At 41.3% G+C, this 18,794-nt stretch overlaps 1 protein-coding gene across 2 annotated transcripts in view; it reads right to left on the reverse strand.

Moving 5' to 3' along the window:
* The window catches only part of ACACA (acetyl-CoA carboxylase alpha), a 403,267-nt gene that overhangs the window by 176,310 nt on the left and 208,163 nt on the right, over positions 1 to 18,794 (reverse strand). For both annotated transcript variants that reach the window (XR_008888830.1, XM_056557545.1), the window contains exons 33-39: positions 17,836 to 17,892; positions 14,886 to 14,930; positions 9,087 to 9,128; positions 7,711 to 7,926; positions 6,904 to 7,059; positions 4,284 to 4,487; positions 196 to 351 (exon numbers count right to left, since the gene is read on the reverse strand). Coding sequence is in view for 1 of the 2 variants with exons in the window: in XM_056557545.1 (XP_056413520.1) it covers positions 196 to 351; positions 4,284 to 4,487; positions 6,904 to 7,059; positions 7,711 to 7,926; positions 9,087 to 9,128; positions 14,886 to 14,930; positions 17,836 to 17,892 (876 nt within the window). In the remaining variant the exon portion in view is untranslated. The remainder of the gene's footprint in view (positions 1 to 195; positions 352 to 4,283; positions 4,488 to 6,903; positions 7,060 to 7,710; positions 7,927 to 9,086; positions 9,129 to 14,885; positions 14,931 to 17,835; positions 17,893 to 18,794) is intronic.

Consider the following 18,794-nt stretch of genomic DNA (forward strand, 5'->3'; position numbering starts at 1 on the left):
GTAACACATCAGCTTCAAGGACTGACACATTTGCTGTCTAATATATCCCACCCCTTAAAATAATCAAGTTTACTCACCCAACCTGGCTTTAATGACTCCAGACTGAAAATCATCATATACTATGATATGATAGTATCTTAGGGAATCATCAACTACTATACAGCACTATTAAAGATTATCTCCAAAAATTCTTACCTGACGGAACATTTCAGGAATATCATAGATATAGGTTGTCCCTAAGGACTGTGCCTGAAATCTTTTTGATTGTAAGAGATCTTTTGTTACATAAGGAGTGTTAATGAGCATCCCATGAAGCGGTCCTTGTTTATCTCCATATGCCTGGAACATGATCTAAAAAATAAATAAATAAAAAAAAAGGGATCTTTAAGCACTTTAGGATGCAGCTATTTGGGGCCTTGAGGACACATCAATTTGTTTTGCCAGAGGGTTGAGCCATAACTTCTCCCAATGATGTCACTGTTTTCTGAGGGACGAGTTGCATTTTTGGGGTAGATATAAAACTTTAACCTCTTAAGGACGCAGGGCGTATGGATACGCCCTGCATCCCGAGTCCTTAAGGACGCAGGGCGTATCCATACGCCCGTGGGAATTCCGGCCCCCACCGCTAGCCGGTTGGGGACCGGAGCCGGATGCCTGCTGAAATCGTTCAGCAGGCATCCTGGCATATCGCCCAGGGGGGTCATTATGCCCCCCCATGTCGGCGATCGCCGCAGATCGCTGGACAATTCAGTCCAGCGATCTGCGGCGATTCCGGGTCAATCGGGTCTCCAGTGACCCGGTGACCCGGAATTACTGGCTGTTCGGGGCCGTCTCTGACGGCCCCGAACAGCCAGAGCCTGCAGGGGTGAGGTGGCACTGGTGCCACCTCACGATCGCCCTGATTCGTCGGCCGGATTACCGGCCGACCAATCAGGGCGCCTGCTGCGGGCGTCACTCCCGCACCCGCTCCGCCCCTCTTCCGGAGGACGTGAGCGGGTGCGGGAAGACGACCCCCGGTGCTGGGGACCCCGATCCCCGGCGCCCCTGTTGGGATCGGGGCCCCAGGAGCGACGGAGACGACGAGGGACAGCCTGTGATGGAGCAGCAGCAGGAGGTGAGTTACAGCCTCCTGCTGTTGCTTAGCAACAGCTCCCAGCATGCAAAAAGGGCATGCTGGGAGCTGTAGTTATGCAACAGCAGTAGGCAGACCACCACAACTCCCAGCATTCCCTTATGGGCATGCTGGGACTTATGGTTTTGCAACAGCTGGAGGCACATTTTTTCTATGGAAAAGTGTACCTTCAGCTGTTGTATAACTACAACTCCCAGCTTGCACAAACAGCTAAAGTGCATGCTGGGAGTTGTAGTGGTGCATCTGCTGGTTGCATAACTACAACTCCCAGCATGCCCGTTGGCTGTCGGTGACTGCTGAGAGTTGTAGTTTTGCAACAGGTGAAGGCACACTGGTTGTGAAACTTAGAGTTTTTTTTACCTAACTCAGTGTTTCACGACCGGTGTGCCTCCAGCTGTTGCAAACTACAACTTCCAGCAGTCACCTTACACCATGCACCGTACATGCTGGGAGTTGTAGTTTTGCAACAGCTGGAGGCACACTGGTTTTGAAACACTGAGTAAGGTCACAAACTCCGTGATACATAACCAGTGTGCCTACAGCTGTTGCAAAACTAAAACTCTCAGCATGTACAGTCTGTCAGCGCATGCTGGGAGTTGTAGTTATGCAACAGCTGGATGTCCCCCCCAATGTGAACGTACAGGGTACACTCACATGGGCGGAGGATTACAGTAAGTATCGGGCTGCAAGTTTGAGCTGCAGCAAATTTTCTGCAACAGCTCAAACTGCCAGCGAGAAACTACTGTGAACCCTCCGCCCGTGCGACTGTACCCTAAAAACACTACACTACATTAACACAAAAAATAAAATAAAAAGTAAAAAACACTACATATACACATACCCCTACACAGCCCCCCTCCCCTCCCCAATAAAAATGAAAAACGTCTGGTACGCCACGGTTTCCAAAACGGAGCCTCCAGCTGTTGCAAAACAACAACTCCCAGTATTGTCGGACAGCCGTTGACTGTCCAGGCATGCTTGGAGTTTTGCAACAGCTGGAGGCACCCTGTTTGGGAATCACTGGCGTAGAATACCCCTATGTCCACCCCTATGCGATCCCTAATTTAGGCCTCAAATGCGCATGGCGCTCTCACTTTGGAGCCCTGTCGTATTTCAAGGCAACAGTTAAGGGTCACATATGGGGTATCGCCGTACTCGCAAGAAATTGGGCTTCAAATTTTGGGGGGTATTTTCTGCTTTTACCCTTTTTAAAAATGTAAAGTTTTTGGGAAAAGAAGCATTTTAGGTAAATTTTTTTTAATTTTTTTTACATATGCAATAGTCGTGAAACGCCTGTGGGGTATTAAGGTTCACTTAACCCCTTGTTACATTCCCCGAGGGCTCTAGTTTCCAAAATGGTATGCCATGTGTTTTTTTTTTTGCGGTTCTGGCACCATAGGGGCTTCCTAAATGCGGCATGCCCCCAGAGCAAAATTTGCTTTCAAAAAGCCAAATGTGACTCCTTCTCTTCTGAGACCTGTAGTGCGCCAACAGAGCACTTTTCACCCCCATATGGGGTGTTTTCTGAATCGGGAGAAATTGGGCTTCAAATTTTGGGGGGTATTTTCTGCTTTAACCCTTTGTATAAATGTAAATTTTTTGGGAAACCAAGCATTTTAGGTACATTTTTTTATTTTTTTTTACATATGCAAAAGTCGTGAAACCCCTGTGGGGTATTAAGGTTCACTTTACCCCTTGTTACGTTCCCCGAGGGGTCTAGTTTCCAAAATGGTATGCCATGTGTTTTTTTTTTGCTGTCCTGGCACCATAGGGGCTTCCTAAATGCGGCATGCCCCCAGAGCAAAATTTCCTTCAAAAAAGCCAAATGTGACTCCTTCTCTTCTGAGACCTGTAGTGCGCCAGCAGAGCACTTTTCACCCCCATATGGGGTGTTTTCTGAATCGGGAGAAATTGGGCTTAAAATTTTGGGGGGTATTTTCTGCTATTACCCTTTTTAAAAATGTAAAACTTTAGGGAAACCAAGCATTTTAGGTAAAAAAAAAATTTCTTTTTTTTTACATATGCAAAAGTCGTGAATCACCTGTGGGGTATTAAGGTTCACATTACCCCTTGTTACGTTCCCCGAGGGGCCTAGTTTCCAAAATGGTATGCCATGTGGGGTTTTTTGCAGTTCTGGCACCATAGGGGCTTCCTAAAGGTGACATGCCCCCCAAAAACCATTTGACGCTTCTTCCCTTCTGAGCCCTCTACTGCGCCCGCCGAACAATTAACATAGACATATGAGGTATGTGCTTACTCGAGAGAAATTGGGTTTCAAATACAAGTAAAAATTTTCTCCTTTTTACCCCTTGCAAAAATTCAAAAATTGGGTCTACAAGAACATGCGAGTGTAAAAAATGAAGATTGTGTATTTTCTCCTTCACTTTGCTGCTATTCCTGTGAAACCCGTAAAGGGTTAAAACGCTTACTGAATGTCATTTTGAATACTTTCGGGGGTGCAGGTTTTATAATGGGGTCATTTATGGGGTATTTCTAATATGAAGACCCTTCAAATCCACTTCAAACCTGAACTGGTCCCTGAAAAAAAGCGAGTTTCAAAATTTTGTGAAAAATTGGAAAATTGCTGTGGAACTTTGAAGCCCTCTGGTGTCTTCCAAAAGTAAAAACTCATCAATTTTATGATGCAAATATAAAGTAGACATATTATATATGTGAATTTAAAAAAAAAATATTTTGAATATCCATTTTCCTTACAAGCAGAGAGCTTCAAAGTTAGAAAAATGCAAAATTTTCAAATTTTTCATCAAATTTTGGGATTTTTCACCAAGAAAGGATGCAAGTTACCAAAAAATTTTACCACTACGTTAAAGTAGAATATGTCACGAAAAAACAATCTCGGAATCAGATTGATAACTAAAAGCATTCCAGAGTTATTAATGTTTAAAGTGACAGTGGTCAGATTTGCAAAAAATGGCCGAGTCCTTAAGGTGAAAAAGGGCTCAGTCCTTAAGGGGTTAAATAAGAATTTCCAAACTTGTACTATCTGGGTTTTGTTCTTTTGAGTTTTAATTTTTATAGTACAATGTGGTAACAAATGGAAAGAAAGTAAACGGTCATTTAGACTATATCACTTTGTTACTAGATGTGGCAATTATTGGTACCCGCACCAACCAGCATAGTCTGCACTTACCTGTGCAGTTCTGGAGTCTGTCACTTCTTTGTACAAGCTAATGTCCAGGTAGTAGCCAGATTCATTTGTCAAAAATAAGCGAATTGGAATTTGCTTTCCGGTTGGTGTTAAACGAATGTTTATTTTAAGTTCAGCTTGTAGAACGCGTAATTTCCATAGTCTACTACCATAGCGCATGACCATGCTTCGAACAGATTCCTCAATCTAAAAGAACAAGAAAACCAACATAAATTGTATTACAGTCAAAAATCAGACACTAAAGAACAAGATTGTGAATAACAAATGAAAAAAAAAGTATTGTGATGGAAAAGCCTTTTAAAGGCTATACTTAAAGTGTAGCTCCCACCAAGTAAGATATAATCTAATATGTCCCTACCTATTAGTAATCTAGCCCTAACCCCCTACCTGGCTTTAAAAACATTTTAAATCGCTTTAATAGAGCAGATTTAGTGCTTCTAAATCTGCTCTATCAAGCAGGGCAGGAAGCAGCGCTTCCCAGCAGGCACAACGTCACTGATGCCTTGCTGGGCGCTTGCTTCCGCCCTCAGATCGTTTATGCTGCGCTCCTGTCAGGAGCGCTGCATAGACGATCTGCCAATAGCATGGCAGGCAGCTCCGGGGTCTCCTCCTCCCTGTTTAGCTGTGCATGTGCTATCCAGGGAGGAGGAGTAGAGAAGCATCGCCGGCCTGCCGTGCACGATATTACAGCCAGTGTGAGGTGGTTTTTTGCGCCCCGTAGATCCATGCGTCCACCTCACACCGGCAAATAGAAGACCTCAGATCAGACTTACCCATCCGGAGGATCAGCGCAGCAATGAGTGCTCGCGCTGCCTCCGGACAGGGTAACGGGGGCGGGGCCGCGCGCAAGGCCAGTGGAGCTGGCCAATGCGCGCAGCCCCAGCTATCAGCGTGCTCGCTCTTGCCTGTTTGATTGACAGGCGGGAGCGAGCACAGCAGTGCCTGAATTTCGACTCATTGCCAGGCTGAAATGAGTCGAAATTCAGTGGTGACGTCACTGCTGAATGCATTCGGCCACTAGGAGGGCGACCCCTAGTGGCCGAATTTAAAAGTGATTTTAAACTTGTTTAAAATCACTTTTTTTAATTAAAGTATATTAGAGATATGTTGTAGTACTTAAGTACTACAACATATCAATTTTTGTACTTCATGACAGTGCCCATTTAAAGTGTAACTGCCATAACAAAAAAATAAAAACTTTTGATTTCATGCCGTTTTGATGACAGTTTTTTAGTGCTGAGACCCCCAATGATCCCTAGCCTGCCACGTTCCTTTATTAAGATTGTGCAGACGTCTATTACTGGTTTCAGCACAGTCTCAGCATACAACTTATCCTATAGTGCCACTGAAGAGAAGCGGGAGAATTTTATTTTATTGTTTGCATAACCCAAAATTAACCATATTCATTTTGGGTTATATATTTATTTTGGATTGAACATTTGGGTTATATCTTTTACTGAACAGATTTTGTATAGTTTTTTTTTCTAATAGTAATACAGCAATATCTGTTAAGAAACAAATAACTTTAAATATAATGTACTTTAACCCTATAACCCTTTAACGACCAAGGACGTAAATGTACGTTCTGGTGCTGCTGTACTTAGCGCACCAGGACGTACATTTATGTCCTGTACATAACCGCGAGCATCGGAGTGATGCTCGTGTCATGCGCGGCTGGTCCTGGCTACTGATCGCAGCCTGGGACCGCCAGTAATGGCCGACATCCACGATCGCACGGATGTCTGCCATTAACCCCTCAGATGCCGCGATCAATACAGATCACGACATCTGCGGCAGTCCGGTCAGAAATACGGATGATCAGATCGCCTGCAGCGCTGCCGCGGGGATCAGATCATCCAGAATGGCGCACGGAGGTCCCCTCACCTGCCTCCGGCACCTTCCACGGGTCTTCTGCTCTTGTCTGAGATTGAGCAGACCAGAGCAGAAGATGACCGATAACACTGAACAGTGCTATGCCCCATGCATAGCACTAAACAGTATTAGCAATCAAAGGATTGCTATAAATAGTCCCCTATGGGGACTATTAAAGTGTAAAAATAAAAGTGTAAAAAAAATTAATGAATAAACATATTTGGTACTGCCGCGTGCGTAAATGTCCGAAATATTAAAATATGTTATTGATCCTGAACGGTGAACGTAAAAAAAAAAGTGCAAATTTGCTGCTTTTTGTCCCATTTTATTAAAACAAAATTAATTTTAAAAAAAATAATAAAAGTTTAATATACACAAATGTGGTATCAATTAAAAGTACAGATCACTGCGCAAAAAATTAGCCCTCATACTGCCGCTTATAAGGAAAAATTAAAAAGTTATAGGTCATCAAAATAGAGGGATTTTAAACATGGGTTTACCATACATTTTAGGGTAAAATGAGTGATGCCATTACAAAGTGCAACTTGTCATGCAAAAAACAAGCCCTCATATGAGTCTGTGAATGTAAATATAAAAGAATTATGCATTTTAGAAGACGAGGAGGAAAAAACGAAAACACAAAAATAAAAGGTAAGGTCAAAATGGGCTGTGTCCTTAAGGGGTTAATCCATACACAGTTTGAAAAAAAAACAACAAAACAAAAACGTACTTTTGAAGGGTCCATGATTACAGTAGGTACAAAGTTTAAGAAGATATGATTACAGTCTGTGCGCACATTGGTGTTATTAAATGCTACTTCCAGTTCATCCATGGCTTCTAGAAGTAGTCGCTCCCCTTCATTTTGAAGGTACTCAAATGAAGCTTCCTATTCGTAAAACACAAGAGAATATTTTTTTTTAATTAAAGCAGTAAATATCAATGAGTAATTAAAGAGATTTTTTAACGCAGTGCATAATATCTTTAAAAGGGTAGTCTGAGAACTTAATTTTTTAGCCACTAATAAACAGGGGTTTAACTGCTGGGACCCCAGCGATCTCCTGTACGGGGCCCCGGCTATTTAAGCATACTCAGTGCACAGATCCCTGCCTTACTGGACGAATGCAAGTGATGGCCCACACAGCCAATCACCAGCTGAAGCAGGACATTGCTATGACTGGTGATTGGCTGAATAGGCGGTCACTGGCATTCGTACCAGAAGGTGAAAGCAGATCTGCTCTGTGACTATGTAAGTAGCCACGGCCCCATACAGGAGATCACAGTGGGTTCCAGTGGTCAGGCCCCCAGCAATCAAACACTTTTCCCAGGATTGTATGTTTATTTTGGTGCATTGTGCCACAAATTGAGGTGGACACAATGTGTGGCGCAGTGCACCAAATTGTGGCATACTGCGTCACATTAAGGCACACAACCCCACAAAAGCAGGTTCACAATAGTAAATCAGGGCCAATATTCTGCAACTTTAACTAAAACAATGATTAAGTCCCTTTTAGCCATTACTATAAAACATAGTACTCACCTTAGTAACTAGATCAGAATGTCTAATGATTGCACGGACAAAGAACCTATAATCTGTTACTTCAGTTCCTTCTTCTACCTTAGCAGCTCCCAAATACAGATGCATTTTATGGTTGGCACATGGAATTGCTGTTAAGTCAAAGTTTCGCATACGGTTCAGTTCTAACTGGAAGGCAAGGGCAGGTTCCAAATGTCTGTAGATTCGGTCTTCCTCAAACTTCAGAAACACAGAATTGTAAAAGAATGTTCCATAGAAAAATTAAAAAAATAGACAAAACTTATGAAAAACTTGTAATCTGTTGTAATTTAAATTCATACCGTAACAAGAGTCGGCACACTCCAGTGGTGCCATCAAAACAGTAGAATTTTTACTTTATTTATTCCAAGAGCAAAAGACACAACACCACTGTGTAGTAACACAGAAATAGTATGAATCCAAGTATATGTATTGCTCCTCAATGTCTTTTAGCATATGTAATAAAGTTAAGATTTACCCTGGGCACATGCTGCATGGTTTGGATTTGAGCTGCTGACTGCACTCCGAGATTGGAGCGGTGATCCATGTAAGGTTTGTAGGGCTCAACTGTGGAGGTGGGGCTGACTAATTTCTATATCTATTGCTAGCAAGAAATCTCCACTCTTCATCAGGCTGGAACACTATAGAGTACATGGTGTCCCTGCCTCACTCCATGATGTCCTAGCTTGATGAAGCATGGTTAACTTCAAAATGTTGCCGTACTACTACACAGTGGTGTTTTTGTCTCATGTAAGCAATAAAATAAAAAATTCTACTCTTTTGATCGCACAAATTGGAGTGCCTTCTACTATTTTCATTGTACTTAAAATGTGTGATGTTTGGTTACTCTTAATGTGTAATGTTACCTTTGTCTCACAATTGATATGATGCTAAGTTGACAATGTATTTCTAATGGAGTACAATGTTCCTGTTGGTGTATGTTAGGAGGGTATTCTTCTCTTCATAATAGCTTTATTCAATTCAATTTTAAAGGAAACCAGTCAGCTCTATATCTTGCTTAGAGCTGCAGACTTGGGGAGATAAAAAGAATTATACATGACTCTGTAAAGATATATTTATTTCCAAGCTTCAGTGTCATAGAATCATTGTTCAGCTGCAGCATGTGCTCCTCCTCTTCCTGTACATCAAATTACACAGTTCAGGAAGGGGTGTGAGAGGGAGGAGGCATGCATGCTGCAGCTCAGCACCGCCTTTATGACGCCTGAGCTTTGAAGAAAATATATCTTGGCAAAAAGGCATTGAATAGTTATAATTTGTTTTATCTTCCTTACCAAGTGACTGCCAATGTCAGCAGGTCTAAGCATGACATCTAAGCATGACATCTGTAATAAAAGTCATACCTTGTTTCTTGCCCGGAAGGTAAAGAATTTCGGGAATTCCCTCTAAAATTTGGAAGAAAAAAAAAAGCATTTAGGCTAAGATTTATTGTTTAAACAATTTTAAAGTAAAAATAGACATTTACACTATGTGTAAAAGTTTCTTTGCTATAAAAAGAATGTTTACTATTATTAAAGGGGTTATCCAGAAAAAAAAAAAATTTTTATATATGAACTGGCTCCAGAAAGTTAAAAAGATTTGTAAATTACTTCTATTAAAAAATATTAATCCTTTTAGTACTTATGAGCTTCTGAAGTTAAGGTTATTCCTTTCTGTCTAAGTGCTCTCTGATGACACGTGTCTCGGGAACCGCCCAGTTTAGAAGAGGTTTGCTATGGGGATTTGCTTCAAAACTGGGCGGTTCCCGAGACAGGTGTCATCAGAGAGCACTTAGACAGAAAAGAACAACCTTAACTTCAGAAGCACATAAGTACTGAAAGGATTAAGATTTTTTAATAGAAGTAATTTACAAATCTGTTTAACTTTCTGGAGCCACTTGATATATAAAAAAAAGTTTTTTTCCTGGATAACCCCTTTAATATTGTACTACCTAAAGCAAACATTTGAAAAATGCCCTTACAATAAATGTAAGGCTTCATATCGGTTCTGTTGATATCAGTTATGACACCCTCCGTCCCTGCCCAGTTATTCAGCTGTTGTAACAGAGCTACCTGCTGGAGCTTTACAGCCTAAGCGGTGTGTATTAAACTGATATAGGCGTCTTTTCCCTGTAGAATTTGACATTGATAAGCCTACACCCTTGACAGTGTTCTTGACTAGATTTTTTTCTTGACTATAATAGTTTTCTCTTTACCAATAAAAAAATTCACCCACTTTAGTTGTCTCTTTCATAGATTTAATAATCCAATATTCTTGGCTCTCAAGACTACACTCAACGTGGTTATTATATAAAAACAAATCTATCGTAAAGTTAAAATATGAATAGGGATATATTGTTCTGTACAATTCTTCAAGAAACACAATAAAATGTATACACAAAAATCATATAAAACCAATAGGCCACAGGGTCCTAGCATAGTATAATATAGCAGTATAGTTAAAATATTAATTTATAAATAACAAATGTAAATAAATATTTATAAAAGGTCTATTCTAAAGGAACATGTATTAACTATATTACTGTAACCACAAGGTCTATTGGTTTAATCCGGATTTTATTTACTTAAAGGGGTATTCCAGGCAAAAACTTTTTTTATGTATATCAACTGGTTCCGGAAAGTTAAACAGATTTGTAAATTACTTCTATTAAAAAATCTTAATCCTTCCAATAGTTATTAGCTTCTGAAGTTTTCTGTCTAACTGCTCAATGATGAAGTCACATCCCGGGAGCTGTGCATGATGGGAGAATATCCCCATAGGAACTGCACAGCTCCCGGGACGTGAGTCATCAGAAAGCAGTTAGACAGAAAACAACAACAACTCAACTTCAGAAGCTAATAACTATTGGAAGGATTAAGATTTTTTAATCGAAGTAATTTACAAATCTTCATTAATCACACCAAAACAAAAGAGGGAATGTGCACCGAAGGTACACACAAAAAATGTGTAAAGTCCTGTGGCAATAAACACAAAGCAATAAAACCAATAAAAGGGAAAACCACCAAACGGACTATGTAAGATTAAATATCATACTTTATAAGGTAAACAATATTTAAATCTGCAACGAGACATGGACAAAATGGTGGTGGGAACCAGGGAGGTAGGGAGGACAAAAGGAAAAAGTAAGTTGATAATCCAAGACTGTGGTAAAAGATTTTTTACACCCATAAACATATGTCACAAGTAAGACAAACTGCATCAAGCTGTCATAAAAGTCATGACAATAGTAAAGCAGAAAACCGGTACAAGTGTAAACATAATAATAGACACACCAGGTGGTTGTAGTACAGAGGAAGCCGGAAAACAGTGCCGACTACCTCATACAAAAAGACATCCGCAGGGTGAAAGACAGAATACAACAGTCCCCCGCCCCCCCCCCCCCCCCCACACTCCCCGGTAACCCACCAAACCTCCGACGCGTTTTGGCCAGCGGGGCTTTAATTTACAAATCTGTTTAACTTTCCGGAGCCAGTTGATATATAAAAATAAGTTTTGGCCTGGAATACCCCTTTAATGTATACTGGATTTTGTTAAACCAGATTTATATACATTGTACTGTAATTTTGTTGCAGGTTTTAAGTGGTGATTCTGTACCAAAAAAAAAAAATCACTGTGTGGGCGGGCATGTGGGCACTAGTGAGTGGGATCTCTCTTCTCCTTGATCAAGAACAGGTTGATTCTCATTCCCTGTGCCCGGTTTTGCAATATATTACCAAATGGCTTTGTTTTTTCATGATCTATAATTTGGACAAAATTTGATTTAAAAAAAAAAAAAAACAATTAGCTTTTAAAGAGTTTACTGATATAAAAATATGCTGCATTAGATTAGCGATTCCTTGCTTTTCCCATGGCGGTTCCTGGGCAAGAGTAACTCAAAAATCAGATATTCCTGTCCAGCATTTCCAGCATGGAGTTAGAATAAAAGAAGTCTTCATATGCATAAAGTTGTAAATGTAAGAATGTAGGGTTAAGTGGCATATTATTAAAATAGGACTTCAACTGGTTTCCAAATGAACACATGTAAGTTCTATACAACTAAAACCTTATTTAGTATCACTATATAATACTGCTTATAACTTAATGACATTATAATCTGGTACCACCCCATACTTCTAGAGTTTCTTGTAACTTTTCAAAGGACTTCTATCTTTTCTCGTGTGTTAATTACCGTCAATATAATTATTTCCCAGCATGTTTAGGTGGAAAAGCTTTGCTCCAGCTAACTTCCATTTTCTCATCTCATTAGGTTCGTAACATGATTATTAGTATAATAATCAGCTATGATGATTTGTGTTGCATGTTTTCACATTCTCTAATATGCAGGATGTCTTGATTGGCTAATTTAGGCAAATTATTTTGATTGTCTTGACGATGGTTGGCTTATTTGATCGCAGCAGGGGCATAATTTGCATTCATGGGAAGCAAAGTTGTTGTTTTTTTCATGTTGAAAAGCAATGAGATGTTTTTGATTGTGATATCTGACCTTACTAGCAGTGTAATTTCTAGAAAATAACTTCATTAAAGTGATAACATGTGATGCTGCGGTAATGACTCATTGTAGCCTCGAGGAGAAGGATATTCATCCAGTAGATTGAAAAGCTTTGCTTATCAGGTTTTAATCATTATGTTTTAATCATTAAGGTCATACAGTATCTCTAGTCAGATTTGTTTTATCAGTTCATTCTAAATGTAGCAGAATCATTTCACGATAATTATCCAGTTTTTATAACCTAAGAAACCTGCAGGTCTTACAAGTAGATGGGTGTGTGTGTATGTATATATATATATATATATATATATATACATACACACACACATATATTGAAAAAAAATTGTGGATCATACGGCTTCACGGGCGGGGCGCTCTCTCCCTTTATATCAGTTCGTCATTTACTGTTAAATGTTCATTGTACTCATGTTTGTTCTATTGTTTATGTCATATGTATGTTAACCCCTTATGATATGTAAAGTACCCAGGATCCAAGGGGGCTATAAAAAATGAATGACGATAATAATAAAATTATAATTATAACACAAAAAAAAAAACACAGAATAGGATATGAATATATTTAAGAAAAAGCAGGGTGCAGACAAGTGATAGGGTGCGTTCATACCACGTTTTTGCAATACAGTTCCCGTATACGTTTTCAATGTGAAAACCGTATGGACCCGTATTAAAAACCCTATGCATTGACTCTCCATTGAAAACCGTATGCCAAAAGATGCATCCGGTTGCATCCGTTTTGGAGTCTTGTACGGTTTTGTCAGTTTTTTTCCCCTACCCAAACCGTAGCCTACGGTGAAAAACCGTATTAAACCGTATACTTTTTTTTAAAACATGGGAGTCAACGGGAACTGTATAGAACCGTATGTGTGTACGGTTCCATCTGGTTTACAACTTTGCACAGTTTTTTTTTGGGGGAATTTCAATCAAACAAGTGAAACATTCATAATGGAGTGAAAAATTAAAAACGTATATGTTTTTTTCTTAAAAAACGGATGCAACCGGACATCATTTTTCAAACCGCATACGGTTTTTAACCATATATGGGTTAAAATTTGTACACACATTTTGATACAGTTTAGTCCGGTTTTGAGGAATCCGTTTTTCATCAAAAACCTGTTACAGGAATTGTATTGCAAAAACGTGGCGTGAATGCACCCTTTGAGACCCGGTCCAGTAGTAGTACCAAATGGATTTTAAACATGCATCACTCCAAAATTTAGTTTTATTCCATCAATTGTGCAAAAGGCAATGCTTTGGTTCACAATGAGGCCGGTTATATTGGGAAGGTGGTGACACAAGGGTGCAGTTGACAAATGACCTTTCATTTTTATAACCTATACCCACCCCAATTTATGATTAATCATAAATGACTACAGATCTTCACTATTCTCATAACTCCATTGGTTTTGTGGTTGGCATGGTATAACCACAGATTTACATTTAGGTTATTATCAATATTATTTAATGGACCTACATAGTCCCTTCATTTCGAAGTGGGGTAAAGATTACATGGATTTCAACATTATTTACAAATACAAATCTGAAAAGTGTTGAGTATGTTTGTCCCCCCCCCCCCCCTTTTGCCTTCACAAGTCACATTGACAAGTCATATAAATAGGGTTCACCTGTCTGCAGTTTAATTCCAGTACAAATACACCTGTTCTGTGAAGGTCTCAGAGTTTGTTAGAGAGCATTACAGAACAAACAGCAGCATTAAGACCAGGGAGCTGACCAAACAGGTCAGCGATAAGGTTATAGAGAAGTAAAAAGCAGGGTTGGGTTATAAAAAAAATATTCTAATCTTTGAACGTCTCATGGAGTACCAGCGCTCAACCGTAAACAAGCCAGGCAATGAGAATATCAATTAGAGAAGCAACCAGAATACCAAAGTAATTCTGAAGGAGCTGCAAAGATCAATAGCTTAGGTAGGAATATCTGTCCACAAAACAACTATTAGTAGTGTACCTGGCATTTATGTAAGAGCGCAAGAAGAAAGCCACTCTAGAAAGCGAGCGGCAAGAAATTACATGTGGAGTTTGTCACTAGCCAAGTTGGAGACACAGCAAACATGAGGAAGAAGATGCTCTGGTCAGATAAGACCAAAATTGAACTTTTTGGTCTCAGTGCAAAATGCTGTGTGTGGCTGAATACCAACACTGCCCATCACCCTGAGCACACTTATTTACACAGTAAAACATGGTAGAGGTAGCATCATGCTGTAGGGATGCTTCTTATCGCAGCTCCGATCCTGAGTGCTGCGGGTAGCTTCCTCCAAAGGGGCTCCCCACTCCTGCGATCGCTTCACATTGTGAAGCGATGGAGGATCAGGGGAAGGAGGAGACCCCTAGCAATATCCCTGCTATTGGTCCGTCTGTACTGATGGACCAATAGCAGCGATCGCCGGCAGAGACCGCTGCGATTGGTCCCTGGCCAGCTTCAGGGAGGCCCGGCTGTGCAGCACAACCAGCCACAACAAACTGTCACAGCAGCGCTGTGACAGTTTAAAGTTATCAGGTACATGTACATGGTGATGCGGGAAGTCATCCCTAATCAGCACGTACATATACCTGATTTTGCATAAACAGGTTAACATTCCATCTTGCAAAAACTACACTGTAGTAAAGCTTATACTCACATGAAACCTTTGGTCTACCTCACAGTTAATCTGCTTTCTAAAATCCTGTGGAAAATATGGAGAAAAGAAAAGCAGCTTAGCATAAAAACAACTAAAAATACCCAATATTTTTACACAATTGCTCAAAAAAATGAATTGTATCTACTTAAAGAAAATAATGTCAGGCAAAAAACAAAAAACGTGTTTCATAGTAAATGTCTCCAACTGTTGCTGCTCTTTAAATGTGCACTGTCAGATCAAAATACTTTTTATATTTTGTAACTTGTGAAAATTAAAGACCTTTTGTAATATGGTTGTTTAACATTTATTTAATATTTAATAAAGAAAATGGCCCCTGAAAATCCCACCACTAGGGGTCCCCATACCTACTAGGATACTAATCAGTCCTGCAGCAGCATCAGCTTGTCCATGGACAAGAGATGACTCATGGACAAGGCTGCATGAGCAGACACACCAATCACCTCCGACCACCACAAGGGAGGGACACACCCCCTCCTACCACCACAAGGAAGGGATATGCCCCCTCCTACCACACACCAATGAACTCTCACCACCACGGATATGCCCCCTCCTACCACACACCAATGAACTCTCCCCTCTCATGGGACACGCCCCCTTCCCATGAGAGGATTTCTAACACTTTGAGTTCATGAAAAGAGGGATTTTATCAAAAATATAGGTGATAGAGGCATTAAAAATAGATGTACCGTATATACTCGAGTATAAGCCGAGTTTTTCAGCACGATTTTTCGTGCTGAAAACACCCCCCTCGGCTTATACTCGAGTGAACTCTCCACCCGCAGTGGTCTTCAACCTGCGGACCTTCAGAGGTTTCAAAACTACAACTCCCAGCAAGCCCGGGCAGCCATCGGCCGCCGGGCTTGCTGGGAGTTGTAGTTTTGAAACCTCCGGAGGTCCGCAGGTTGAAGACCACTGCGGCCTTCGACATCATCCAGCCCCCTCTCACCCCCCTTTAGTTCTGTACAGTACTCACCTCCGCTCGGCGCTGGTCCGGTGCTGCAGGACTGTCCGGAGAGGAGGTGGTCCGGTGGGCTGCTATCTTCACCGGGGAGGCCTCTTCTAAGCGCTTCGGGCCCGGCCCCAGAATAGTCACGTTGCCTTGACAACGACGCAGAGGTACGTTAATTGCCAACTGCGTCATTGTCAAGGCAACGCCTCTATTCCGGGCCGGAAGCGCGGAGAAGAGGCCTCCCGGTGAAGATAGCAGCCCGGAACCACTATCCCACCGGACCACCTCCTCTCCGGACAGCCCTGCAGCACCGGACCAGCGCCGAGCGGAGGTGAGTACTGTACAGAACTAAAGGGGGTGAGAGGGGGCTGGATGATGTCGAAGGCCGCAGTGGTCTTCAACCTGCGGACCTCCGGAGGTTTCAAAACTACAACTCCCAGCAAGCCCGGACAGCCGATGGCTGCCCGGGCTTGCTGGGAGTTGTAGTTTTGAAACCTCTGGAGGTTCGCAGGTTGAAGACCACTGAGGGCGGATGATGAGAAGAGGATGATGAAGGGGGGGTGTGGGATGATGACAAGAGGATGATGAAGGGGGGGGTGGGATGATGAAGGGGGGGTGTGGGATGATGAAGGGGGGTGGGGATGATGACAAGGGGATGATGAAGGGGGTGTGTGGGATGATTACAAGGGGATGATGAAGGGGGGTGGGGATGATGACAAGGGGATGATGAACGGGGGTGGGGATGATGACAAGGGGATGATGACAGGTGATGATGATGAGGGTCTGGATGATGACAGGCGGTGATGAGGATGTTAATGACGGGTCTGGATGATGACAGGGGGGGATGATGTATTTCCCACCCTAGGCTTATACTCGAGTCAATAACTTTTCCTGGGATTTTGGGTTGAAATTAGGGGTCTCGGCTTATACTCGGGTCGGCTTATACTCGAGTATATACGGTACATGGTGATGATTAAGGATTAAGTACATTTTTTTTTGTAGAATCTGACAGGTTCAAGAATATATTAGGGGATCACTTATTTAGCTATCCTAGTCTGGCTACAGATGTTTTTGTCTTTATTTTGTCTGAAACACAAGAATCCTTTTTTTTATTTTTTATTTTTTGTTTGTTTGCAGCTTTAATTTATGAAAAGAAGTAAATGTGCAAGTGCTTACTCTATAGTCCCCAATCCCTTTGGGGACTACAGAGTATCCCTATAGTCTCCCAATCCCACTTCAAGCTTCAGCTCAAAAACTGCAGTAGCACTTAAAAAAAAAAATAGCTGTGTGAGACACAAGCCTAAAGCAGATGTTTTTTGAATATGATGTGCTATTGTAAAGATAAGACGAAGGACATAAAACAGCAACTAATCCATTCTTCTATTAGCCAAAAATGCACAAAGTAATATTGTGTTTGGACACCCATTTTAGTCATATCTGTGTGTGTTTCAGCAGATGGTACTTACCATTCCCCACTTCATGCATCCATTCTGCCGCAATCTCGGTTCTTCAGGACATCCAAATGACCTGCTTGGTGCCTGGGAGAAGATTCTAAGCTCTCCGTGCACCGTAACATGTGGCCAGCATCTTCCAAATGCCTCTTTCACTGTGCTGAGCCTACTATGTTGCAGAATGGAGCTCCACTCTGCAGAGGCTCTGCACAGGGGAGGAAGTGTTAATAGGAAATGTTAATAGGAAGATGTTGGAGGGACGTCACCATGCATGGGGAGCTTGGGAACGCCCCCCCCCCCCCGTGCACCAAGTCATTTGCATTTGCATGTGCCGAAGAATGGAGATTGCAGCAGAACAGAGGAATAGAGCAGGGACCAGTAAGAATCAGTGCCCTTAGTGTCACATGCAAGCCTGTAGCAACAGGTTAGTGTGGGTGATACTGATGACAGATTACCTTTAAAAATGATGTGTATTTGCTTTAAGGGTGCAGTTATTGCCATAAACTTACAGACAATAAAACAATCTTACCTTTTGAGCTACCAAAAATGTCAGTCGACGAATTCCATGGTCCATAAGCACAGCTTTCTATTCAAACAAAAACAACAACATTAAAACCAAAACTTAAAATCTCAAAATGTTGTGGTAAATTTGTCCTAGGTTACATGGTTTCCACGAAGCAGAACTGATGAAAGGTAGGGACAGCTTCAGGATTCTTGTTAAATAAATGTTAGAGAGCAGAAAAACGTGGCTTACTGTGTGGTCCCACATCAGACAAGACTTATTGCCAAACTCACCCAGCGAATCAAAATTATACTAAATAAACTCCAACCAAGTGTGTCTAAGGGGAGTGTCTAAATTATAACTTTTATTGGTCATTTTAAAGACCAATACGGGAAAAATTTGAGAAATGGCGCTCTCATCACAAACTTATATACATGAATTATTAACACTTGTGGTCACAGACGGAACAATATAGCTGTGTCTCAAGAAATGCTCTGTGCCTACTATTATTTGGGCTCTGCAGGGTCTGGCCAGCCCAAAGTACGGCACCTAAGAAGCATATATCCCTTATATATTGTCACATACCACCAACACGTTACTTTAAAAAAAAAAATGTATTCTTTATTTATGTTTTATGCACCTTTACAGCTGAACAATACATACACCTAATTAGCAACATTATTACCCCCACATCCTGAATACCGCCATCCTATCCCGGTGCCTCTCACACATAAAAGGAAAAGAGAGGGACTGATCCTATACTCCTCTTTGCCCCTCCTTTGTTCTATACACGCTATTAATAAAATACCAATCACCTGTACATACAAATGGTCTTTTTTCTAGCTACATTTCTTAACCTAGCAGGGTGGGTAACATCTTAGCAACAAAATATATTCCCTTCTCCCTCCCTTCTTTCCCCCTGTTTCCCCAAGTGGGGCTCTAGGGACCTGATAGGGTCCCCTTTAGTCCTTGACTTGTCCTTTTGT

Source organism: Hyla sarda, chromosome 2 (assembly GCF_029499605.1).
Source record: "Hyla sarda isolate aHylSar1 chromosome 2, aHylSar1.hap1, whole genome shotgun sequence".
NCBI classification, from domain to species: Eukaryota; Metazoa; Chordata; class Amphibia; order Anura; family Hylidae; genus Hyla; species Hyla sarda.